General features: G+C 35.2%; 1 protein-coding gene across 1 annotated transcript in view; it reads right to left on the reverse strand.

Annotated features, from left to right (window-relative positions):
* BMPR2 (bone morphogenetic protein receptor type 2) overlaps positions 1–27,320 on the reverse strand; it is a 199,242-nt gene that overhangs the window by 36,111 nt on the left and 135,811 nt on the right. Inside the window, exons 4-8 of the mRNA XM_026002525.2 lie at positions 10,673–10,783; positions 9,596–9,687; positions 7,095–7,325; positions 6,259–6,373; positions 982–1,142 (exon numbers count right to left, since the gene is read on the reverse strand). Of these exons, the coding sequence (XP_025858310.1) occupies positions 982–1,142; positions 6,259–6,373; positions 7,095–7,325; positions 9,596–9,687; positions 10,673–10,783 (710 nt within the window). The remainder of the gene's footprint in view (positions 1–981; positions 1,143–6,258; positions 6,374–7,094; positions 7,326–9,595; positions 9,688–10,672; positions 10,784–27,320) is intronic.

The raw sequence follows: 27,320 nt of genomic DNA on the forward strand, positions 1-27,320 counted from the left end.
GGTAAATTCATCCTATTGAATATTATTCATCAATCAAAAAGAATGAACTAGACCATATGTATGTCAATGCAGAAACATTTATAAGACAAAAATGAGAAAACTGTACAATATGTACACAATTTAATATATTTAAATTTTTTTTTAATTAAAGATTTTGTTTATTCTAAGAGAGAGTATGCAAGCAGAGCCAGAGGGGCAGAGGGAGAGGAAGAGAATCTCAAGTAGCCTCCATGCTGACCACAGAGCCCAAGGTGGGGATCAATCTCACAACCTTGAGATCATGACCTGAGCCAAAATCAAGAGTTGGACCTTCAACTAACTGAGACACCCAGATGCCTCTAAAAAAATGTTTTAAGTTAAAAAAATAATAATAATACACACATAGATGTGTATGTGAATGGAGAGAAAAAGGTTAGGAAGGATGTGTTGCACATTTAATAGTGATTATCAAAAGGTGACTGTCCTATCTCAACTTGGCAATATTACTCTTACTTCAAAAATTAGCTCCTACATACTGCCTCCCAATGCTTGTCAAAATAATTAGTTGGAACGGCAATGATTTCCACAAACAACTGATAAACTTCATATAATTTCTTTTATATTTAATTTTGTAATTCTTAATATGTTATAATTGGTAGCATACAAGGATAACTGTCCTGGGTTTATTTATTTTTTTAAAATTAAAAAAATTTTTTTTTATTTATTTATGATAGTCACACACACAGAGAGAGAGAGAGAGAGAGAGAGAGACAGGTAGAGACACAGGCAGAGGGAGAAGCAGGCTCCATGCACCGGGAGCCCGACACGTGGGATTCGATCCCGGGTCTCCAGGATCCCGGGTCTCCAGGATCGCGCCCTGGGCCAAAGGCAGGCGCCAAACCGCTGCGCCACCCAGGGATCCCCTGTCCTGGGTTTAATTTTTTAATGCAATTCATTATGTTCTCAAGGTATGTCAGAGTGATACTTTTTGTACATACTCACCTCACTTATGGCTGCATTATCTTCTTCCCCTGGGCGTACCAGTCTATTTCCAGTCAGCCTCATAGACAATCCAAAGTCACTAATAACACAAGTTCCATCATTTTTCACCAGGACATTTCTGCTGTTTAAATCTCGATGGGAAATTGCAGGTTTATAATGATCTGTTTAGATAATTTCAAATATTTATTAACACTTAAATACGACTATCGGACATAAAGTAAGCATACAGGTAATAAGGATTACAAAAATACAGTTAACTATTGTTTTCTGCTCATTATTTTCTAATAAGAAAAAACGACACAAGAAAGCAAAGTTTCAATTCACAATCATTACTATTTTCACTATATTTTCCAACATGACTACTGTTGTATGTATAATTAATTAAGCTTTAAATATTTAGCTGCAACTAATAGCCAACATGCTATTGCTTCTAATTTTAACACACACATAGTTTTTTTCCTTCATTCCTAGGGTAGCAAAAGGAGGCAATAGAGAAAAAAATATATTTATTATAAAAATCAAAAAAGTCAACTTGTCTAAAATAAGTATCAATAAAAAACTGAGATGGCTCCAAAATCTGTATACGTATATTATACTATTCCCCTATGGCGTAACAGATCAAACTTATAATAGAATATCCCAGTTCTGCTCTCAGGTTTAGCCCCATCTCAGTTCTTCAATTTCAACTAGGAATAGTTTTATAATGGACCTGGAGCTGGTATCTTTCAGCAAGATATGAAAACCTATTTTCTGATTTTACAGAGAAGTAAAGCACTAGTATACTCATTCTATTATCACTAGACTATCTGTTCATGAAGGCAGAAAGAGAACATGTTTACCTGAACTCAAAAGAATTAGCTTGCTGACCGAAAGAATATATCTAACCTAAGCTGCATCACCAGAAACATATTTTTTTCCTCTCTATAAGGACATTTTTTAAATAAAGATTTTATTTATTTATTCATGAGAGAAACTAAGAGAGAGAGGGGCAGAGACACAGGCAGAAGGAGAAGCAGGCTCCATGCCAGGAGCCCGACATGGGACTCGATCCCGGGTCTCCAAGATCATGCCCTGGGCTGAAGGCAGCACTAAACTGCTGAGCCACCCGGGCTGCCCAGGAAATTTTTATAAAGTATTATTAAGCAAGGCTATAGCTCTATAAAGCTATAGAATTGAAAAAAAATCTATACTACAATTTCTGAAATTTAAAATAACTCTCTAGGCATACCAAGAACCAGAGCAATCAGAACAAAGTCAACAGTAAGTTTGAGTATTTATATTTAGGTACAAATAGGCTCAGCATTTAGTCATTACTCTCATTAATGAATATTAGGCTGCAATTTCACCAACAGTGTAACTAAAAAGAGGATAACGATTCCTTTGATACATAAAACAAACAAACAAACAAACAAAAACAACCACACAGCAACAGCACAATTGGAGAAAAAAATAGTAGTCAGCATTTATCTAAGTGCTGATTTCTTGCTCATTCTCTCCCCTTTCAGTTCATGGTCCAGTCTTCTAAAGCTTGTACTAACATGGCTCACTTAACCCCTAAAAAGAGCTGCATTTCTTATTCTGCATAAAACCATATATAATATTAGTATATACAGTATAATCTTGAGGTGATATTTATATAAGAAATTTATAAAGATATAAAAATGTTTCTTTATTTGGAAAATGTTTGTATATTAATGCCAAATCAATACTTAAACTAAAAGATCTCACATTTAGGAAAACCAGGCAAATAATGGGGGAAATGGGCAATGAGCGAGTCAGTGAGACAACCAGAGAGGAAAATATGGTAGTACTTTCTGCTATTATATAATGAGGGGGGAAAAAAAAGAAATGGATTGGGGGAGCAAAAGATGTAAGAGAGGAAACAAGGGAAAAGGAGAGAAGAGAGGAAACAAGATTAGGATTTATCACCAATGCAAAGGGGAGAACTACATACTGTCCGCTGAGAGACTTTTCCCAATAAAGTTCCCCTGGGTAGGGCAGCCCAGATGGGTCAGTGGTTTAGGGCCGCCTTCAGCCCAGGGTGTGATCCTGGAGACCCAGGATTGAGTCCCACAGTCGGGCTCCCTGAATGGAGCCTGTTTCTCCCTCTGTGTCTCTGCCTCTCTCTGTGTCTCTCATGAATAAATGAATGAAATCTTTAAAAAAAAAAAAGTTCCCCTGGGTGTTCCTTTTAATCCTTTTTTTAAGGTTTTATTTATTTACTCATAGGCAGAGGGAGAAGCAAGCTCCCTGCGAGGAGCCCAATGTGGGACTCCATCCCAGTACCCCAGGATCACAACCTTAGACAAAGGCAGACACTCAACCACTGAGCCATCTAGGCTTCACTCCTTTTAATTCTTTTTATTTGGGGGGCAGGGGTGCAGAGAAAGGAGCAAAATATACTGTGATTTTGCCCTGGGCAGTAGCACTGTACTAGGTAAATAATCTCAAAGAACAGCAAGACACAATATTTTTTTAATTGTGTTAAAAAATAAAACCTGAACAAAAAATGGTCTCTCTGTGGATATTTACACACACACACACACACACACACACACACACACACACACACAGAGAGAGAGAGAGAGAGAGAGAGAGAGAGAGAAAGGACCTGGAAGGATATACATAGTTAATATAGCTAATAGTAATTTTCTGGTTATATCTGAGTATCTATGTTCTTTCTTAGACTTTTTTCTTTTGGAGTATGGTAACAAGTTTCATTGACATTATCAGAAAAAAACTCATAAGGAAGACAAATACAAATAAATAAATAGGTTTAACTCTTTATTCTGAAGCAAAAAAACAGCTGAATAAATAATAATAGTATTATTCCATACTACAAAATTTCTATGCCAAACAGCAAAGTTACATCTGAAGGTACTGGGGAAAAAATAGCATTCTCTGAAAAAAAGTTAAATAACATTTTATATATTTTGAAATAATATAGTATATTTCCAATGTTTTAAAAATTAAATAGCCACTATACTTATGTTTTTTGCAATAGCATATATACATATACCTGGTTTCTTTTTTTAAAGATTTTATTTATTTATTCATGAGAGACACAGAGAAGGAGAGAGAGAGAGAGAGAGAGAGAGAGAGAGAGAGAGGCAGAGACACAGGCAGAGGAAGAAGCAGGCTCCATGCAGGGAGCCTGACATGGGACTCGATCCCAGGTCTCCAGGATCACGCCCTGGGATGAAGACAGTGCTAAACCGCTGAGCTACCCGGGCTGCCCATATACCTGGTTTTTATTTTTTTATTTTATTTTTAAAAAAGATTTTATTTATTTATGATAGTCACACACAGAGCGGCAGAGACACAGGCAGAGGGAGAAGCAGGCTCCATGCAGGGAGCCCAACGTGGGGTTTGATCCCGGGTCTCCAGGATCGCGCCCTGGGCCAAAGGCAGGTACCAAACCGCCGCGCCACCCAGGGATCCCTATACCTGGTTTTTAAAAATAGTTGACTAGTTTTTAATATTAGGTAATATTTGAGAATAACTTCTACATGAAATAAATCTCTTATTTGATGGTAATCATTCTTTTCAGCCAATGTTTGACTTGAAATTTTGCTAAATCATGCAAGTCTTAAAAAAGGGGATTAGGATGGTATTTTAAATTCTGTGCTAAGTCAGCTCTTTAAATGAATTACAATAATATTTAAGAGTAAGGAAACACAGTCCAAATGGTTAATGTGCTAAAGCAGTAGAATAAGTGCATCAAATTGCTGACACAGGCAATAACATTGGTCAATTCTGTATTCAGGAAAAGCAAGATGTCAAGATAAATGAAGTGATAAATTATTCAGGAGAAATTATTTATATATGAAGCAGCAGCTAGAAGAGATGATCCATGCTATTACACAGTGGAACAAAGATCTAAGAAATTGATATATTAATGATTCTCTTATCTACAGAGGTCAGAAACTGGAAAAACAATATTCTGGGCTATTGTATGAAAAGAAAATCCCATATGGGATGAAAGCTTGAGGAAGCAAAAGACTGATTTTCGAGGCAAAGCTCATTTAGACCAGCCTGTGATGTAAGGAGTACTTTGAAACAAAGTTAAAGTAAATGGATTAAACCAATGCTCTGAACAACTAGCAAAAATGTACATCGATGCTGAAGAAAACTGTAGTTATGGCAAAAAACACAACCACACAGTTCTGAAACATTGGCAAAGAGTGACTCCACCATGCATTATCTTCTTTCTACTGGTAAAGGAATCCAGCATTATTTGAGACAGCAACACATCCAGGTTAAAATAACAACAACAACTACAACTACTACATTTTCAGCATCTCTTGCAGCTAAGATTGGTAGTTGAGCATGAACTAAGTTCTAGAAAATAAAACATAAGAATAGGACTTCTGGAGGCAGATTCTGCCCTCCCTCTCTTTTCCCAATAATACCACAGTGCTACCAAACCAATCTTAGATTGTCTCTCTCTAAATTCTTACGGGAGAAAAAAAATTTTTCATTCTTATTGAAACCTATTATTTTTTCCCCCTGACCGATTTGAACAAACCTAATTCTAACTAAGAGAAACACTGAATTATAGAAAGATACACATAGGATTTATACTCAAGATCAATCACAGAATAAAGATCCATATGATATTAAAAGTAAAGAATTGGTAATGCACTGTATTTAAATAAGCAAATAAATGCAAGAAAATACAGTATAGCCTTGCTAAGAGGTTTTTAACCTAAGTCCATAATGGACTTTAACGGGTCTGTGAACCACTAGAACCAAAAGAACATTCATTTTTTTTTTTTTAGATTTATTTATTTATTTGAGAGAGAGCACAGAAGGGAGAGGGAGAAGCAGACTCCCAGCTGAGCAGGCAGCCCAATGAGGGGCTGGATCCCAGGACCCTGGATCATGATCTGAGCTAAAGGCAGATGCCTATCCGTCTGAATCACTGAAAAGAACATTCTTAAAAGCATGCCATACATGTATCTTTACAGAGGAGTTAGTGAGGGCTTTACTAAAAATCTCAGGGTGCCTGGGTGGCTCAGTGGTTGAGCATCTGCCTTTGTCTCAGGTCATGATTCCAGGGTCCTAGGATGGAGTCCAACATCAGGCTTCCAATGGGGAGTCTGCTTCTCTCTCTGCCTATATCTCTGCCTCTCTCTCAGTGTCTCTCATGAATAAATAAAAATAAAATCTTTAAAAAAAATCTCAGTGAGATCCATGACCTCTCCAGAGTCTTTAAGTTCTTTTTCATATTCTTACCCCATCTGAGTGTTATTCATCTTCTATCCATTGTCTTACCTCCTCGTGGCAATTCTGTATGGAGATAAGCCAATCCTCTAGTCACAGAATGAGCCAGACGGCAAGAGCTGACCCAATCACTTGTATGGAGACTCAAATACTTGCATAGAGATCCCTATATAATGGAGAAAAATACACCCATACAAAAAAATGGAATTAATTTACTTGTACATGAGGAGATAAATTAGCAGCAACCTTATAAAATACTTAAGCAGGTTAAGATTCCATGAATATCTAATGAACTATGACATTTCGAGATCTCAAAGGAGTTAATAAGACATTTCTGCAAGAGGGGAGGAGAGGATGTAAAAGGAAACTTAACATTATTAATTTTCATTCTCCAATATTAAAAAGTATAAATGATTATTTCATATTAAATACTTTGATTTATCAAATTAAGATAGAAAAAATAGTTTTTTAGATTCTTTATAGTGTATCTCTTACTAGTATGAATACAAAGTGCATTTTTTTTGTTTTACAAGTACAAAACAGAAAGCTTTAAAAAATATAAATATGTGTCAGTGTCCTTCAAAGTGCTCATCCACAAACTATTTATAACCAGACAGGGATAAGGAGCTTGCACCCGAATTAATGTCAATCAAAACACTATTTCCTTCATTAAGAAAGTCTTGCTGTGAGGGAGGAAGAGACAGTGCCAAATGAACTAAACAGTTAACTAGTGACTGAGTGGATTCATTCTGATATGAGATCCTTATCTCACTGCAGACCAGTAATTACCAGTTGCTAACTACCAATGTTTTACAGAACAGTAGTCCTCCTGAAAATCTGATTGACAGCACATATAAATGTCAGTTTAATTTTTATAAAGAACTTACATTGGGGTAATACTCCATCACGAGCAAATACTCCATGCGTCCATCTGCAGTGACTCTCTCATCTCCAACTATAAAGCGAGCAATGTTGTCATGTTCCATCAAAGGCACTCTGTAAATATTCTTCTCATTGATAAAATTCTGACGGTTTGCAAAGGAAAACACTTTCACGGCAACTGGACGCTCATCTAAGGAACCTTTATATACTGCTCCATATCGACCCCGGCCAATCAGCTGTAAATTTGTTTTGAAGAAAGCAAGGTATTAATTCATATCATGACTGAAAATCAAATTTTCCAAAAAAGTACAATCCCAATTAAAGACCTTAGCTCTCTATTGCTCATAGTTTAAATTACTCCATTGTCAAAAAACTAACAAATTGCACATCTCAAATGGCTCAGGAAGCTCCTACCAGACCCAGTCTTCTGACAGATAACAACTCTAAACAACATTTTATTTTATTTTTTTTACTTATTTGAGAAATAGAGAGCATGAGTGGGGGGAAGGGCTGAGGGAGAGGGACAAGCTGACTCCATGCGGCAGGGAGCCTGATGTGCGGCTCAATCCCAGGACCCTAGGATCATGACCTGAGTTGAAGGCAGACACTTAACTGACTGGGTGACACAGGTACTCTGAACAAAATTTTAAAAAGAAATCTAAAAGTGTTAAAGAATGAATGAAAGGAAGTAGATTCACTCTGGGAATCAACCTTTAGAAAGGAATGCCATAGTGTGAACTACCCATTTTATAGCTTTTAGCCTGAGTGCAGGTTGAAATGAACACTCTACAGTGGAGGTAGAACTGTGATAGTAAATCCATAATCTTTCTGGCCCTAAGAACCAGAGGACAGAATTAAGTGCAACCACAGATGCTGGAAAGTGAGGGGAGATCCCACAAAAGAGTGAGAGAGTGGGAAACCCATGAATACATGAGACCAATTCCAGCTAAAGATAAAATAATTGCACTGAGATTTGAGCTTCTGCGTAAGAAATGAGTTTGCAGCATGTCCAACCAAGTTAACTGCCTATTAAACAATAGAGAAACCTAACACAACATAGGGGTATCCACAATAGAACATTCTTAACCTAACACAACATAGGAGTATCCACAATATAATATTCTTAATATCTAGGACACAATAAAAAAATAAATAAAATCAGCAAAATGCAACCCATTTTCTTCATTTTTGGCTTCTGGAGATTTCTTTCACTTTACCGTCATTTATTTAAGGATTTTTGTTATATTTCACTCGCTATTTCTAGGTTAAAATTTAACAAACAGATAGAATGCCCTTTAGAAAGGTTGTATCAATATATGTTAAACCAGCAATGTTTAGGAATGTTTTACTCAGTTCAGGATAAAATTCTATGCTTTTAATTAGTACTTTTTTCAATTTAGCAAACTGGACTTATACATTTAAAAGCTACATTTAATTCTTTTGTGAATTGGCACTTCATCTTTTTTGTCCATTTCTTTATGGATTATTTCTTCTATTTGACTTACACCAGTTCTTGAACAATTCTTTTTCATGTGTCAAAATGCTTTTTTTGAATCTTTTAACTTTGTTTATTGTCTTTTTCTCCCCAAACAGAAGGTCCCTAAAATGTTTTATATAACCAAAACTACCATACGTATTATTTAACAGACTCTAATTTGGGAATCATAGTTCATTTATTCTAGTAAAAATCATAAAAACATTCATCATGATAAGACTTTAACATAGGTTCTGAGATATTACCAAATGAAATTTAAATTCAACATAATATATAATACTTGTATGTACCTATAAAAATATATAATATATGTACAGACAAGGGATATTTATTGGGCATATACTATGGATTGCTTGAATGGCACAGTGTCCTCAGAATTTCGCATCTTTATTCCTATATTGTTGCAGTCTGTACTCAAAGATCATCTCCTTTCTATACTCTTCTTTTTAAATATACTCTCTTTACTAACTCCCTTTCTATATTTTTCTTATCTTCTTAATTTTTCTCCAAAGCACTTACTACTACTAGAAATAATATGCATTTATTTGTTTAACCTGTTTGTAGACTCTCTTCCCACTAGAAGATAAACCACAATGGGAGCCTGGGTGGTTCAGGTGATTAAAGCAGCCAACTCTTGATTTCAGCTCACATCATGATCTCAGGGTCCTGGAATGGAGCCCCAGGGCACATCAGGCCCCACGCTCAGTGGGAATCTGCTGGAGATTCTTCCCCTCCTCTCCCGCTGCCCCACCCCTCACTCTAGTGCTCTCTCTCTCTCTCTCTCTCAAATAATTAAAAAAAAAAAAAAAAAAAAAGAATATAAGCCTCAAGGGGGCTATCTGTACTGTTCATCTATATTCTCAGTGCTTAGAATAGGCCTTGCACCAAAGTGATAGTTAATAAATGGTTCATGAAATAAATGGATAAGTGGTGTAGTGAGTGAATGAAGTTACTGTCCCAGATATACTATGACGAAAGAAAGAACAGTCCATAATATCTAAACAATCTTACCTCCAACAGTTTCAGGTTATCTAGGTCAAGAGAGGGCTCTGATGCTGCTGCCTCCATCATGTTCATACTGTGAAGACCTTGTTTACGGTCTCCTGAAAGACCAGGAAAAAGAAGTTACTATTTTGTAGGTTCTCTTAAAATGAGTATCTTTACTATACTTTTTATTATATTTTAGTTATAAAAAAGAGCTACAGAAGAGTAGGCAGCAAAATTTATGTCCAATGTCATCAAGAGTAAAACTAAAACTATTTACTAAACTAAGAATCATCTATAAATGAAGATGAATGATGAATAATAATAATAATAATAATAACATTAAAGTTGAATTTTGGGAGAGAGTTCCAACAAAAGACCTAGTTCAAAATATTGCAGAAATAATGGCTTCATTAAAGTTATTCAAATGAATGAATGGGCATTGATTTCCTAAAAAGCTCATGAAACCTAAAAGTTCAGTAGAACTGACTAGACAGGGATCCCTGGGTGGCGCAGCGGTTTGGCGCCGGCCTTTGGCCCAGGGCGCGATCCTGGAGACCCCGGATCGAATCCCACGTCAGGTTCCCGGTGCATGGAGCCTGCTTCTCCCTCTGCCTGGGTCTCTGCCTCTCTCTCTCTCTCTGTGACTATCATTAAAAAATAAATAAATAAATAAATAAAGCTAAAAAAAAAAAAAAAAAAAGAACTGACTAGACAGTTGATGGTCCCAAAGAATTATTTACTTCTTTTTTTAAATGTGAAAATGGTATAGTGGTTATATATTTTTTAAGTCCTTATATTTCAGAGATAATGCTAAAAGTTTTTACAGGTAAATGATGTATGTGATTTACTTCAAAATAACCCACTGTCATAGAAGGATGTGGTGAGCAGAGCTATGGATGATATAGAGATGTGATAATCATTGAAGCTAGGTGGGAGGTTATTTTGGATATTTCTGAAACTTTTCATAAAAACTAGGAAAAAAATTTGTCAAGCGAGAAGGACAAGAGCTACTAAAACACAAAGATTTTTTAAAAAGGAGAAAATTGATTCTGATTAAATGGTATATTTAATAAACAACAGAATAAAAGGTGTTATTTTTACCTGTCAGCATCCTGTATCCAAAGCATAAGGCAACTATCAAAACAGCTAATACAGAGACTGATGCCAAAGCAATGATTATTGTCTCATCTCGGTTAAATGAATGAGGTGGACCTAAAAGAAAACAAATTGAAAAACAGAGACACCTTTTTTTCAGTATTTTGTTAAATATTGACAGAAAGGCTATATCAGTATATACTCAAATCATCAATGTTTTTGTATCAAAGGAAATTAAAAAATTAATAAATTTTTGATAAAAAGTATATATTTCTCATCATACAAATGATTTTTTCATACAAATGATTTTATATAGATTTTCAACACTGAAACACGTGTTGGTTGTGCTAATTATTGAAATATCAACTATATCATGGAATAGCATAGGCAGAATAATAGAATATTTAAGAAAAGTCTTTAGAATCACATTTGGTTTTAAGTCTTGACTCTACACCACTCTCTCATTGGTATTTAGCAAATTATTTGACTTTTCTGATCTTTAGTTTTCTCATTTTTATATTTCTTAGCACTCAGCAACACATGTAATAATCTTTTAATCTGCAGTACATTTATTGGATTTTAATAGACTTCAACATAATGAGAATTGTACCTACTTTTTTTTAAAGATTTATTTTATTCATTCATTCATTCATTCATTCATTCATGAGAGACACACAGAAAGAGAGAGAGAGAGAGGCAGAGACACAGGCAGAGGGAGAAGCAGGCTCCAGGTAGGGAGGCTGACATGGGACTCGATCCCAGGTCTCTAGGATCATACCCCGGGCTGAAGGCGGCGCTAAACCGCTGAGCCACCAGGGCTGCTCAATTGTACCTACTTCTAACATACAAAATAGGTTACAGGAAGAAAGCTACATATAAAAACTCATTTTATCATGAGATATCATGTCATATACACGAGGATGGCTATAATTTAAAACAAAAACAAACTAAAAGTGTTGGAAAGAATATAGAGAAATTAGAACTCTTTTACATAGCTGATAGGAATGTAAATGGTACATCTGCTTTAGAAAATATTCTGGAAATTCCTCAAAAAGTTAAATATAGAATTATCATAATACCTAGTAATTCCATTCCTAGGCATATACCCCAAAGAATTGAAAACAAGTACTCAAACAAACACTTCTATGGGAATTTTCATGGCACCACTAATCAAAATGGAAGCAACACGAATGTTCATAAACTGATGAATGAATAAACAAAATCTACTATGGACTGAACTGTGACGGCCCTTTGGGATGAAGTTTAGATTAAGTTTAGATTAGGCCATGGGTGTGGGCCTTTATGATAGGACTGATGCCCTTAGAAGAAAAACTGTCAGAGGGCTTTCTGTCTCTACTCTGTGGGGGAAACAGTGAGAAGGCAACCATCTGCAAGCCAGGAGGAAAGTTCTCAACACAACCCAACCATGCTGCCACATAATCTTGGACTTCTAGCCTCTAGCTAGGACTGTGAGAAAATAAATTTCTGTTGTTTAAGCCACACCGTCCATTCAATTTTGGTCAAATTTTGTATCTCATCAAATAAGGAGATGTTTAATCCTTAGAAACCTCTTTCCTGCCCTGATTGGGGCTCTTCATGTTTCCCTTTCTCTCGCTGCTTCTCCCTTTTGTCAGCTCTGAGCTTCGCCCAGCCCTTTTCTATATTTCTTTCCCTCCAGTTCCTACTGGTTTTGTGTTTTTTAATCTAATAAAAGAGAAAGATCTCCTTTGTTGAAAAAAAAAAAGGGAGGGCGTAGCAGAATATAATACCCCAAAATATACCTCTTTGGCATAAGGACTATCATGAGCTGGTTCTTTTTAAGAAACAGGAGACAAAGAAGCTCTGAAAACCAAGTAGAAGTTACCCTTTTGTAACAGACACTTAATTTATAAGGAAGATTTCCATTTGTTACAAGGTGTCTCCTGTGTACTAGGAAGAAGAATATGACTAAAATTCTAGAAACTGTAATCAATAGAGAAGACATTGATTTAAATCTGCTCAGCAACCATACATTTGTTTACTGTGCTTTTCCTAGTAAACTCCCTTTCCACTCCCCTTCTGTTGGCTTAGCTGGAGATAGTAATTAGGGTGGTGACTTAGGCCATTTCAAAGATTTACCCAGTTTTCCTGGGTATCCCATGTATGCAGGAAGTATACATTTTATTAAATCTGTTTTTATCCTGTTACACTGTCTTTTTATTATGGGAGTACAGGGGATGTGACACTCTCAGCCAAGAACCTAGAAGGGTAGGAGAAAAAATATTTTCCTCTCCCATAGCTGCTGGAACAGATTGATACAGAGTGGCATATTTGTTACAATTGATGAACCATTATCAATATATTAACTGAAGCCCATGGTTTACATTATGTTTCACTCTTTGTGTTGTACAGTTCTATGGGTTTTAATAGAGGTATTCACGGTTATAGTATCATACAAAATAATTTTGCTAACCTAAAGTGTCCTGTGCTGCACCGATTCATTCCCCACTCCACCTCCCACCTGTCTGGCAACTGATATTTGTACTGTGCCTATAGTTTTGCCTTTTCCAGAATGTCATATAGTTGAAATAATACACTATGCAGACTTTTCAGACTAGTTTCTTTCACTAAACAATACGCATATAAGATTACTCCATGTCTTTTTGTGGCTGAATAGTTAACTGTTTTTTATCAGTGAATGACATTTCATGGCATGGATGTACCAGTGTTTATCCACTCACCTATGGAAAGACAACTTGGTTTCTTCCAATTTCGGCAACTATGAATAAAGTTGCTATAAACATTTTTATACAGATTTTTGTATAGACATAAGTTTTCAACTCATTTGGGTAAATAGCGAGGAGCAGGACTGCTGAGTTGTATGGTAAGTCTATGCTCAGCTCTGTAAAAAAAAAACTGTCAAACTATCTTCCAAATTGGTCATACTGTTTTGATTCCTACTAGCAATGAATGAAAGCACCTGTTGTTCTATTTTTCTTGTTAACAGATAGTGATTTTAGCATTACCAAAACTTCTGGAAAAAAGATTAAAATTATGTGATAATAAATATAAATAGTAAAGTTTCCAGAAATGTTCCTATTTTAAAAAGTTTGATTTAAGAAAGGCACTGATTGGGATCCCTGGGTGGCGCAGCGGTTCGGCCCGTGCCTTTGGCCCAGGGTGCGGTCCTGGAGACCCGGGATCGAATCCCACGTCGGGCTCCCGGTGCATGGAGCCTGCTTCTCCCTCCGCCTGTGTCTCTGGCTCTCTCTCTCTCTCTCTGTGACTATCATAAATAAATAAAAAAATTAAAAAAAAAAAAAAAAGAAAGGCACTGATTTAAGCAACAGATGCTTTTTATAGTCTATGAAGAAGAGTAGTGTCTTAACACACTACAAATATGAACTATATGGTACTGATATTTTTTTATTCAGAAAAAAGAAATACTGTATTAAAAATTATACTGCTTACACTATATCTCAAACTATACTTACTGAAACAACTCCTTTAGATTACCTAGTCATAGCTTTTTCAAAATAGGTTTATGTGAACTTTAAAAAGAGAATAAAAATAAATTGGCCTAGGTATCCCTAAAACTTTGATTTTTCTGAATCTCTTTTTGAAGCTAACATCTATGTTCTGTTTTCCATACATTTCTTTCGTTTTTAATTTAGATATAAATGACATATATTAGTTTCAAGTGGGCAATACAATGACTCTACACGCATTCTTTCTTTTGTGCCATTAAAAACATAATTGAGAAGAAGAATATAACATTTCTTAAAAGAGTGCTTTCCACTATCATCTTTGGAATTTTCTTCCCTGGGACTGACACCCATTCTGAAAATTTTAATGCACGCACACTCTTCTCTTCTCTATTTTAAAAGATTTTATTTATTTATTCAGGAGAGACACAGAGAGAGAGGAAGAGAGATAGGCAGAGGGAGAAGTAGGCTCCATGTAGGGAGCCTGATGTGGGACTTGATCCCAGGACTCCGGGATCACACTCTGAGCCAAAGGCAGACGCTGAACTGCTGAGCCACCCAGGCATCCCTTTTTTCTCTTTTCTCTTTTCTCTTTTCCTTCCTTCCTTCCTTCCTTCTTTCCTTCCTTCCTTCTCCCCTCCCTCTCTCCCCCACTCTCTCTTTCTTTCTTTTGTGTGTTTGTAAGCTCTACACCCTACATGAGGTTTGAATCTTAAAGATCAAAAGTCCCTCCCCCCAAAAAAGAATCCCATGATCTACAGACTAAGCCTGCCAATGCATAAGCTTTTTTGATCATGCCAAAAAGTGCCAGTGGGAGATTGTTTTATTTTTAATCTTTTTATTATAAAAACTTCCTACTAAAAAGTAGAAAGTACATAATCTTCAAATATCTAACACTATATCTTAGCAACATCAATATTTTGCCATCCAATATAGTTTTCAAATGACAGAACTCCTATGATTTTCTCAAATGGTCTGTTGACAGAAACATTGAGGGGCTGTTTGTTCAGTAGATAGTCTAACAATCAAGTTCATGTGTGTGCAGATGACAAGCATCATATTTAATCAATTTTAATATGCACACTGCCGTCATCTAAAAATCTCTTAAGTTGGGATGCTTCACACGTTGATATCATTTTACAATTATTTGAGATAATGTTTTTCTTAGTGGTAGGAAAAGCAATAGTAAGTCTTTTGATTGATGGCTGTTTAAATAAGATGAAATAAATGACGCATCACATTAGATATGTTAAAATGTGAAAAAAAGGTAGGGGTGCCTGGGTGCCTCAGTCAATTAAGTGTCAACCTTTGGCTCAGGTCATGATCCCAGGGCTCTGGGATCAGGCCCCATGTTGGGCTCCCAGTTCAGCAGGGAGCCTGCTTCTCCCTCTCCCTCTGTCCCTCTCCCCAGCTTGTGATCTCTCTTGCTATCTCTCTCTCTCTCAAATAAACACATAAAATGTTTTTTAAAAAATGTGAAAAAAGTTACTTCCATTTCAGCTTAGGATATAAAGAGCTGCAAGCAAATTTTATTGCCACCCTAATAATAACCCAAGACACCTAGAAACCCACAAAATCATAGCCTTTTCTTTAAAGTTCATTAAGAGCAAAGGACACAAAGAAACCAATGTATTAAAAACTAATATGTAACAATCCCTTTCTAAGAGAGAAGAGACCTAAAAATGCCTTCATCCTTGGTGACGTAGTTAAGTAGAAGACACCGTCCATAGAGGTGAGTAAGAAGAAACAGCCAAACATTTAACAAATTCTTAAAGCATAAGAGTACTGGATAGCATGACAGCTAGAAATATCTAGGGGCTGTGAATACAAAAAGAGCTTGCAGTCACCTACCAACTCTTCTACAGGCCTTTCTTTACCAAGTACTCACAAGTATGAATTAGAGGCAGGACATGAGAACTGATAGAACCCTCTAAAGTGTAGGTACAAAAGGCCTGCTAAAGTCTGAGAATAGGGGAAGAGAGCTGAAGCAAACTTTCTGGACAGGCTTTCACTGATTACAAGACAGTGTCCACCTGCAACTGGGCAAGGATTAGTAAAGTTGAGAGAGCTCTTTCTAGAAGTGCTCTTTCTAGAAGTGCCAGCAAAGGCTGAAGGCAAAGAAGGAGAACTAAGAGAAATCCTATAAGCACTGATATCTCAAACCATACTGAGGTGAAGGTTCATCTTGCCCTCAAATCATTTGAAACCTATTAAAAAATGCATCAAACTGAAGCAAAAACAAAGCCCAAATATACAGCTCAGTTAACAGACTATGTTCATTTAGCCCTACCTGGTAATAGCTTGAAAAAATAGGAAGTATCCTTTTATCCTTTTCTGGACATAAATAATACTTTTTTTGGGGGGGGGGGTACAGTATACTTTATTGATGGTACATGACAAGGTAGGGCTCCCCAAGCCCCTCCCCTTCCTCGGGGTCTAGGATGTAAATTGGAGGTCAGGAGATTCTCAGTGTGTTGGGGGATTAAGTTGGGGCAGGGACTCCCCAACAGCTGAGGGCCTCTCTCTTCCTCTTGTTCTTGCTGGGGGACATAAATAATATTTATTTTAGACTCTTCTTTTATCTGCAATGTTCATTATTCAACCAAAAGTCAAAAGATGTAAAGAAGAAAATATAGTTCAATGCCAAAAAGGAGTCACCAACAGAAACAATCACTGATGATGAAAATATCAGAGGCTTAAATAACTATGATAAATGTGTTAAAAATATAGTGGAGGGGCACTTGGTGGCTCAGTTGGTCAAGTGTCTGCCTTCGGCTCAGGTTATATAATCTCACACTTCTGGGATCTGTATTTAAGAATTCACTGCTAAATCCTAGGCTATGAAGATATACCCCATGTTTTCTTCTAAAAGCTCTACGGTTTTAACTTTTATATTTAGGTTACTGATCCATTTTTAGTTAATTTTTGTATATGGTGTGAGGTACAGGATCAACTCCATTATTTTGCATGTACATGTTTGTGTTTTAAAATTAATCCAAATATCTTTGGTTTTTAACTGCAGTGTTTAATCCATTTACATTTAAGATAATTAGTGATATCCTTGTGTTTATTTTTATGATCTTATTTTAGACAATTTGCCATTGCCTATTGTTTTCTGGGCAACAGAAAGGCATCAGAATATTTTTCCTACCTTCTTGATTATTTGGTAGTGATGTCTTATATTTTTAATCCCTTTTTTAAACTCCATGAAAAATTATTATGAACAAAAGTGTTGGCAAAGAGAACTTTCATATACTCTTGCTTGTAGTCCAAATTGGTACTTCTTTGGAAATAGTTTAGCTTTATTTATTATAGTTGAAGATACATATACACAATGATCAAGCAAATCTACTCCTAGTTATATACTTTGGAGAATTTCACACACATGTGAACCAGGACATATGTTCAAGAATGTTTATAACGGAATCAGTCATAGTATACAAAAATTAGAAGCAACCCAAATATTTATCAACAGGAGAATGTTAAAGTAAACTGAGGTATAGCCATACAACAGAATACTACACAGCAATGGAAGTGACTTGCATTCACTACACTTTTAAAAAGACAAACAAACAAACAAATGCCAGAAGAACTACAGCTTCACTCAATAGCACAAATTTTTAAAACATCACACTGTGTGAAGGAAGCAAGATACCAAAGAACATGCTCTGATTTAATTGATATATGAAGTTCAAAAACTGGAACAATTAAACACTACATTAAACTTGGGTATATATTAGAAAATAGAAAAGCTATAAAGAAAAACGAGGAAATGGTTATCTTAAGAGTCAGAATTATAGGGATCCCTGGGTGGCGCAGCGGTCTGGCGCCTGCCTTTGGCCCAGGGCACGATCCTGGAGACCCGGGATCGAATCCCACGTCGGGCTCCCGGTGCATGGAGCCTGCTTCTCCCTCTGCCTATGTCTCTGCCATTCTCTCTCTCTCTGTGACTATCATAAAATAAATTTAAAAAAAAAAAATTAAAAAAAAAAAGAGTCAGAATTATAGCTCTCCTTAGGAATTAAATCGAGTTGTGTTTAGAAAAGATACAACACAGGTGTCATCTAGAATGTTTTCTTTTTTGATATGGGTTCAATATTTTATGGTAAGTTATGTTTTATATGATGTCTTACAATAAAATACTTATGCACAGAAAAAGACTAAAAGGAAATGCACTAAAATATTAACAAAGATTTTGAGCAATTTTTATAAATGTATTTTCTAAATTTTCTACAATTAATATGCACTATTTTTATTCTAGGCAGAAAAAACCCAACAACTATCATTTTAAAAGAGCTTACCTTTTGCTCTCTAAGGATTCACAGTGTAGTACCAGTTTTTGTGCATATGTTGTCCTTTTTATTAGTGGGATACAGATGTGCCTGTTTTGCTATCAAAGAAGAGTTATCTAAATCACTATGTTGAACACCTGAAACTAATATAACATTGTGTGTGAATTATACTCAAATAAAAAAATTAAAATTAAAAAAGCAAAGAATTATCCTCTAACATTGTACTTTTGGTCTCTCAGCTTCCCTTAAAGTCTGAGTTTAGAAATTCTAGTATCTGATAACATAAGATTTACTAAAGAAACAAAAATCCTTCTTTAACTCTATGCCAACAAACTGCATAACAAAATGATAGTTTCAACCTATTTTCCTTTGTCTACAAAATATAAACATGCCACAGGCATCTCATCAACTTCACAGCAATTTCACATTGTCACCTTTGAGTCCTACTTTGTATTAAATGGCCAGGAGGTTTACCCAGAAGATAAACTATTATCCTCTGCTACGTCCTTATTCCAAAATACTAAAAGATAAGATTACTAAAACAGGCATATAATAAATCAAATGCAGTAGGCTATGTAAACTTAAAAGAATCATCAACATAGGTATGCCTGGGTGGCTCAGCAGTTTAGCGTCTGCCTTCGGCCCAGGGCATGATCCTAGAGTCCCCGGATCGAGTGAGTCCCACATCGGGCTCCCTGCATGGAGCCAGTTTCTCCCTCTGCCTGTGTGTCTGCCTCTGTCTCTCATGAATAGATAAATAAAATCTTAAAAAAAAAAAAAAGAATAATCAACATAAGATAAATGTTTTATTTAGAATGAACTACAGAAGTAAATAAGGGGAGGGAGAGAAAACCACTTAAAAGATGTTCTTAATTACACTTAAAGTGTAATTGTGAGCTGTTGAAAAACCATGAGGCAGATAGATCAGTCTGATACGAAATCAAAAGCAGAAGCTTGGGGCTGATCATGAAGCCAAAAAGAATACTGCAACAGATTCTAAATGGAATAAATGCTTTTGTAAAATCAAGGAATGTTCCTCATTATGTGTCTGTGTATTCAGATAGCACCCTGTTTGGCATTATCTATATGTCAATAGCTTTGTTAATGACATCTCCAGATTAGAAAGCAATGACTGACATTTAAAATATACAATTAGGTCTCTTTTCCTCTGCAAAAGATCTATATTTTATTCAGCAAAATTAATGAGTACTGTACTATCTTTAAAATAGATAACAAGCCCAAACTCTTTATGGCTACCACCCATAAAAACAGAGTCCAGCAATCTAAATTAAAAAGCCATCTTATTCTACAGTGGAATTCAATATATTTTGCAGTTACTATATGCTCTTCTACTATCAAAAGGAGACTAAATTGCTAAAAAGATGAGCTATACCCAGTCTTAAAAATGATAGTTGAACAATAAAAGTTGCAGAGGGTGTGATTTAAACATGATTAATAAGAAGAACATATGTAGATGGCTTCCCAGGGGAATTCTACTAAACATTTAAAGAAGAGTTGACACTTATTCTTCTCAAATTGTTCCAAAAGATAAAAATGGAAGGAAAACTTCCAAACTCATTCTACCAGGTCAACATTACCTTGTTTCCAAAACCCAACAAAGACTAAACTAAAAAGAAAATTACAGATCAATATCCCTGATGAATGTGCATGCAAAAATTCTCAACAAAATACTAGTAAATCAAATTCAACAGTACATTAAAAGAATTATTCACCACAATCAACTGGGATTTATTCCTGGAATGCATATGTGGTTCAATATTCGAAAATCAATAAATGTGATATACCACATTAAAAGAAAGGATAAGAACCATACAATCAAAAAAAAAAAAAAAAAAAAGAAAAGAAAAGAACCATATGATCCTCTCAATAGATGCAGAAAAAGCATTTGACAAAGTACAGCATCCATTTTTAAAAAGATTTATTTATTTATTTGAGAGAGAGAAGGAGAAGAGAACAGGTGGAGAGGCAGAGCAAGATGGAGAGAAACAGACTCTGTGCTGAGTGCTGAGCCACCAGGCAGCCCCAGCATTCATTCTTGATAAAAATCTCAACAAGGGGCACCTGGCTGGCTCAAACATTCAACTCTTGATTTCAGCTCAGATCATGATCTGATTTCAGCTCAAATCATGATCTCAAGGTCGTGGTATCAAGCCCTATATGGTGTTCTGCACTCAGCTGGGCATCTGCTTGAGATTCTCTCCCTCTTCCTCTCCCCTTCCACCCCTGCTCACTGAACACTCTCTAAAATTCTAAGTCTAAAAACAACAACAGAGGGTAGCCCCGGTGGCGCAGTGGTTTAGTGCTGCCTGCAGCCCAGGGCGTGATCCTGGAGACCCGGGATCAAGTCCCACATCGGTCTCTGCCATGGGGCCTGCTTCTCCCTCTGCCTGTGTCTCTGCCTCTCTCTCTGTCTCTCATGAATAAATAAATAAAAATCTTTAAAAAAAAATGCCTATACTACCCAAAGTAATCTACACATTTAATGCAATCCCTATCAAAATACCACAAGCATTTTCAATGGAGCTAGAATAAACAATCCTAAAATTTTATAGACCACAAAAGACCTCGAATAGCCAAAGCAATCTTGAAAAAGAAAAGCAAAGCTGGAGGAATCACAATTCCGGACTTCAAGTTATATTACAAAGCTGTAGTGATCAAGATAGTATGGAACTGGCACAAAAACAGACACATAGATCAATGAAACAATAGAAAACCCAAAAACAGAACCACAACTCTATGGTGGTAATCTTTAACAAAGCAGGAAAGAATATCCAATGGAAAAAAATAGTCAACAAATGGTGTTGGAAACTGGACCGCGACAAGCAAGTGAATGAAACTGGACCACTTTCTTATACCATAAACAAAAATAAATTCAAAATGGATTAATTTATTAATATGTGGATTAAATAATGCATTAATTTATGTACATATCCAGATTCTTTGACAAATATACTTTTCTTCCTATTGTTTTAGAGATATATAAACACATACTCAAAACTAAGCTCATTATCTCCACCCAACCCCCAAAAGGGACAATTTCCCCTGCAGGCGTCACTGAAAAATGATTAGTAAAGATGCAAAATTGCTGGAAAAGAGGCCAATGAGTATTTGTAATTAAGTACATTTTAAAACTTGAAACATTTTATGTAAAATGCTCTGAAAAAGACAATGTACATTTTTCCTGCCTTCTTAAAGTAGATCTATAAACAAAATTTCTTTTTACATGACTAGGTATAATTTTGAATATCAATTAGTCTATAGTGATAACTCTCAGAACCTATTAGGGATTCTCAGACCACTGAGATTTTCTAAAGAATTGCATCTTATTTCTAATTTTTCCATCTCATCCTTTGTCTGCTCTTTTTCATGTTGTCCGTGTACTTGACTTGATGTTTTTTATAATCTGGACTAACTTGTTATAAAGGAATGTAAAGTATAAGAAAACAGTCTTAAAAAACTAAGATATTTTTCTAAAAAATTATATGAGTTTTTTTTTTATATGAGTTTTAATACAAAAATTCTGGAGCATCTACCTGGGCTGCTTATTACTGAAGAAATCTCATTGTTATAGCCCTAGTACTATAATAGTTCATGAAATTAGATGTTATCAGAATTCCATTGAAATTCTGATTCCTAATCCTCCTTTCCAGCATTTAGTGTGGGAAATTGTGCAGGATAACCATATCAAAAGAGATCTGCACTTCCAGAGTGCAGTTACTGGTGCTTTGCAGTATCTGGAAGGTCTTTTCTGAAGACCCCAACCTGTGTGCTATACATGCCAAATGTGTAACAATTATGCCAAAGTAGCATGCCACATGTGTGGAGAATCCACTGTGACAGGAAACATTTTATCTTCACAAACAACAAAAATCCACTCCCCCCCCCTTTCTTCCTGTTATTGGTAGTTCTGTTAGACACTTTCCCCCCATAAGGTCAAAAGGTACCCACCTAAGTATGTAATTCAGAGTCAAAAAGTAAGGAACAGAAATCAGATACTGTGGTTTTTCTATTTTCATTTATATGTAAATTTTTGGGGACAGAAGGCATTAACACGTAAGTCAAAATGTTTTAGTGAACACCTTTCAGCAGTTTAACTTTGTAACAATTATAAATAAACCTGCAAGTGTTTCTAGATGGTGCCAGCATTTGGATTTTTAAAGAACAAGTAAATTTCTTATTGACAGCAACTAAGTGGTGTTTATAGCATTTTTATCATACAGTAGATTCCATCCATTCACTATACTTTTCTGAGTTGTCCTACATACAAGTAAGTGCATATTTTTAATGTTGTTTGTCTTCTGTGCTCTTCCTGTGAGTTTGTTATTAAAATGAATTAAACTAGTTTTTAAAAAGTGATTAAAAAAATAAAAATAAAAAGTGATTATACTAGGTAAACTTTAAGGTCTTTCTCATCCTAAAATTCTGTATGAATCTTTTAATTTTTTTTTAATGCTCAACATCTCTTTGCTTTTATTCTTAAATTTACAAAAGAAAATGCAACATAGCTTTCACATAAAAATATTCATTAATTCAAAATCTGAAATAGAAATTAATTTACATAATAGTGATGATTAAAAAAGTGTTAAAATAGATTTTTAAACATGTTAAAAACCATGTTAATGGTCAACTATTTCAAATAAAAAGGTTTCCAGGATATGTTATATGGTCTAAAAATATGAGATCCCTGGAAAACTGCCAGGAAAAATATTCCAATGTGTATTCACATATGTGTGCAATAAAAGAAGTCTTTGACCAGAAAACTCCTCTAACTTTTGTTTTTTGTTTCTTTAAAAATTTTTTCTCTTAAATATATATGCTACAGTTTATGCTATACCTGAAATTGTCTTATTCCCCTAGCTCTAATAAACCCTCTTCCTCCTATTAGCTTTCTCAATTAAATACTCAGCCAAATGTAAACACTGCTATGTATGTCTGTGTGCAATGGCTGAGTTTATGCAAGCAAGTGCTTCCTGAATGCAAAACAGACAGGGAGCCGCTGTCTGCCTCATTGGAGCCTGGGATGTTTCTGTTTACAAATCCTGGAGCCAGGCAGGGGCCACTACTGGAGGCGTGCTGTCTGCTTCCTTGCTACACTCAGCCTTTGTCTGGGTCTGTGTCAAAGAAAGAACAACATTGTTGCATGTGCAGCAGCAACAAAGGAAATCTTAAATATAACACACTGGTGGTTTTGTTGGCTCCTTAATCTTTTACAACTGTGTGGAAAGGCAAATTAGGGATTAGCTTTAAAAACATTTTTTTTAAGAGCAATGTACTTATTCATAAAAGCAAAGAAAAACATTTAAAATAAAAATAATTGATGTGATCAGTTAAATGAATTCCTTAGCAAAATAATTCAGATTCCTAAATATCATTTCTGTAATGATGATATACTGTGCAGATCAATGTTTTGAACAAATATTTTTACAAAGAATAAACACTGTTGACTTACTTTAATTAATATGTTTGGAATTGCAACTATACAGTAATCATAATCAGATTAATGTTTATGTTGAATGTCTAAAAAAACAAATTGAGAGGAGGCAGATTTCTTGTTTTGTTTTGTTTTGTTTTCAAATTGGTATGTAATACTGAATATTTAGGACTGCTTTAAATTTAACTTGCCAAAAAAAAAAATTTAACTTGCCTTGTTAATCACTTGAATAAACCTTGTTTGTAAGAAACACAATAAATAACAACAATAAACAAAAGAGTTCGTGCTCTGCTGAGTTCAGGAATTTTATGGCTGAATTATAAAAGGAATAGTGGAAAACTAAAGGAAAGAAAGACAAACAATCTGAGTTAAACCAAAAAAAGGTTGGGGGAGGGGACTGACAAGAAAACAGAGGAAAGACTTTCAATGCCTATCCTTCTTAACTTTTAGCTTTGTTTTTTTTTTTTAACTTTTAGCTTTGTATTTATAATTCTAATTTCTTTAAGAGAGCTGTTTTGTGGTTAGAAGACACTGTTAGCATTTATTTCTTTCATTAAAGAATGAACTAAAACTAACAAAATTAATTATATTTCATTAGAATAAAGCCATTAAATAATAGAAGGAAAAAAACATTTAGGTAAATACATTTTAATAATTTTTAGTAAATACAAGAAAATAGAAGATAAAGATTAATCTCTAGACTATGCTACAATAAAAATACCTACCAGATTATATAAAGAAAATACCATTAAATATGCTCTCAAAATATTTTTATATAATTCTACCAGACCTAATCATCTATATTCTGTCAAGATTTTATTTTTTAGCTTTATACAGAGATATGATAAAACAAAAAGGTGGTTATTCCATGCAACAGCTTTGGAAAATAATTTAATACTTCTCACAGAAAGCACTGATAACCTAATTGAGTCAGAAGTGTTAATTTGAGCCTAAAATGACAAGAAAAATGGAAATCTAACTACTGCAATATTCCTCATATAAAATAAAACAAAAACAAATATTAAAATCTCACAATACAGGGGTGCCTGGGTGGCTCAGTTGGTTAAAATCCCACAATATAGAATCAAACCAGAGATGAATCACTCAGAGATCCCTACTCAATTTTCTCATCTATTATTTATAGACAGATCTTCTAAATCCAGAATTCATACCAAAGACCCTTGTTCTCAGAAAAAAACATGAAATAATATGAGTTTAAAGTGGAAATTATATCTTCCAGTCATTTGCTTATTACTAGAAAACAAAATATGAGTTACATTGTACAGACAACTGCCTCCGTTTAATGTTCTTTCAATTATGATAGTAAGGTGCTCAAACTTACAAGGAAAGCAATATAGATGTGTAGAGAAAATTAGCTTTTTCTATTAAATTCCTATTTTCTAGTTTTTCTCATAATTTTTTCCTATCTTTTAGACCATTCTTAATATAAAATAAATCCCATATGCACAACAGTGTTTATAATGCAAACATAACAGTTTAGTGAATTATTAGGACGTAAACACTCATGTAGCTACGCCAAGAAACAGACTATTTAGATCCTAAAAATCGCCTACCGGCTCCATCTTGATCAGTAACAGCCTTTTTCCTCCCCAGTAATAGGCACTATCCTGACTTTTGTGGTGATCGTTTCCTTGCCCTGCTTTATAGTATTATATTCTCTGTATGTTTAGGTTTGGGGTTTTTTAATGCCTATTTTTGAATTTTTATGCCTTGCTTCTTGTTTTCAATAATATATTTTGAGGATTTAACCATGCTGTTGTGTGCACATGAAATTAATTTAGAGTTGCTTTTCTATACAACAAATGCAGTTATTTTTCCTTGCAATGAGTCTAGGACTTATGATAATTAAAAGATCAATGTAGGTAATTCCTACTAGGCTCATAGAAACTCCACAAATGTAAACATTTGGTTTTTCGGTTATATTTAGTACTTTAAAAGTATTCAATTTTGTTGGCAAGCGAAAAATATTAAGTAGACAAATGAAAAACTGCATATTCTTTTGCTATTCCTAATGTTTTGGTAGCAGAGGCAATAGCTAGCAGCCAAGAAGGCCAGAGTTAGTAAAAGATGCACTAGGGTAGGAACAGAGCAGAAAGAAAAGCTTTGAGATTGAGAGATAGGATGGAGGAAAATATGCTTTATTGGGCAAGGCTTTATGAAATTAGCGCTGTTTACAAGACCATTCTTAATACATATCTAAAACCAGTGAAATCCTTAATTCATTTCCATTGTTCTCAGATTTCCCTTATCCCCTACCTTCAAAGCATTTATGGTAGCTTATTTGACAATTCTTTAAAAAGGAGCTTCTAAACATGCACATCTGGTCTTCCATGAAAGGACAGTAAAAGGAATATCCATCAGAACGTTATTGATATTCTCACTCAAACTGTCCCTAACTATTTGTTCAATTCCTATTAAACCCCACTCCTTAGATAGTGAGAATAAGGAAGTAAAGTGACAAAATACTGAGGGCACTGGTAAGGCCAAGGGGAGTTAGAGTAATTCTTACTGGTACTGTTATCTTTCTCCAACACAGGCGCTTCTTTTTCCAATCCCTCTTTTTACCTTTCTTTATCTTTTATGTTCCTTTGTCCATTTATATATTCTTGTCAGCAAACCTATCTGTCTTAAAGGCACCCATATGTCCTGCTTAGAAGCACTGGTGACATTCTGAACAATGCAGGAAGTTCTATTTTTAGTCCAATGCTATCTTGCTTTTCAAACAAAAACAGACAAAAAGCCTTAGTTATCTTATGATCTCTATGTGATAAAGGTAAGATAAAAGCAATTTAGTTTTAAAAAAAAAAATCTCTTAGGGGGTGGGTGGATGGGTCAGGTCATGATCCCAGGGTCCTGGCATCAAGCCCTGTGTCTGGTTCTCTGTTCAGTGGGGAGCATGCTTCTCCCTCTCCCTCTGCCTGTCACTACCCCTGCTTGTGCTCTCTCTTTCGAATGAATAAATAAAATCTTTTAAAAAAATCATCTCCTAGTTTATATCAAATTGCAAAACAAACCACAGTAAGCTTTTTAAAGGAATGACTCTTTGGTAGCTCCAATCCTTTGGATAGATACAACACTTCGAACGTTATCAACTAAAATCACTGACTTAACAAAAAATAAAAGTTATTGATCTTTACAATAACAGGTTATATTAAACAAGGTTAAAAATTACATAACTAAAACATTTGTATTAAAAGCTAGCAGAGGGGCGCCTGGGTGGCTCAATGGCTGAGTGCCTGCCTTTGGCTGGGGACATGATCCTGGGATCCAGGGATCAGGTCCTGTATTGGGCTCCCTGCAGGGAGCCTCCTTCTCCCTCTGCCTATGTCTCTGCCTCTCTGTGTGTGTCTCTCATTAATAAATAAAATCTTAAATAATAATAATAATAATAATTAATAAATACTAACCAAATGAGACATAATTTT

This window comes from Vulpes vulpes, chromosome 16 (assembly GCF_048418805.1).
Source record: "Vulpes vulpes isolate BD-2025 chromosome 16, VulVul3, whole genome shotgun sequence".
NCBI classification, from domain to species: Eukaryota; Metazoa; Chordata; class Mammalia; order Carnivora; family Canidae; genus Vulpes; species Vulpes vulpes.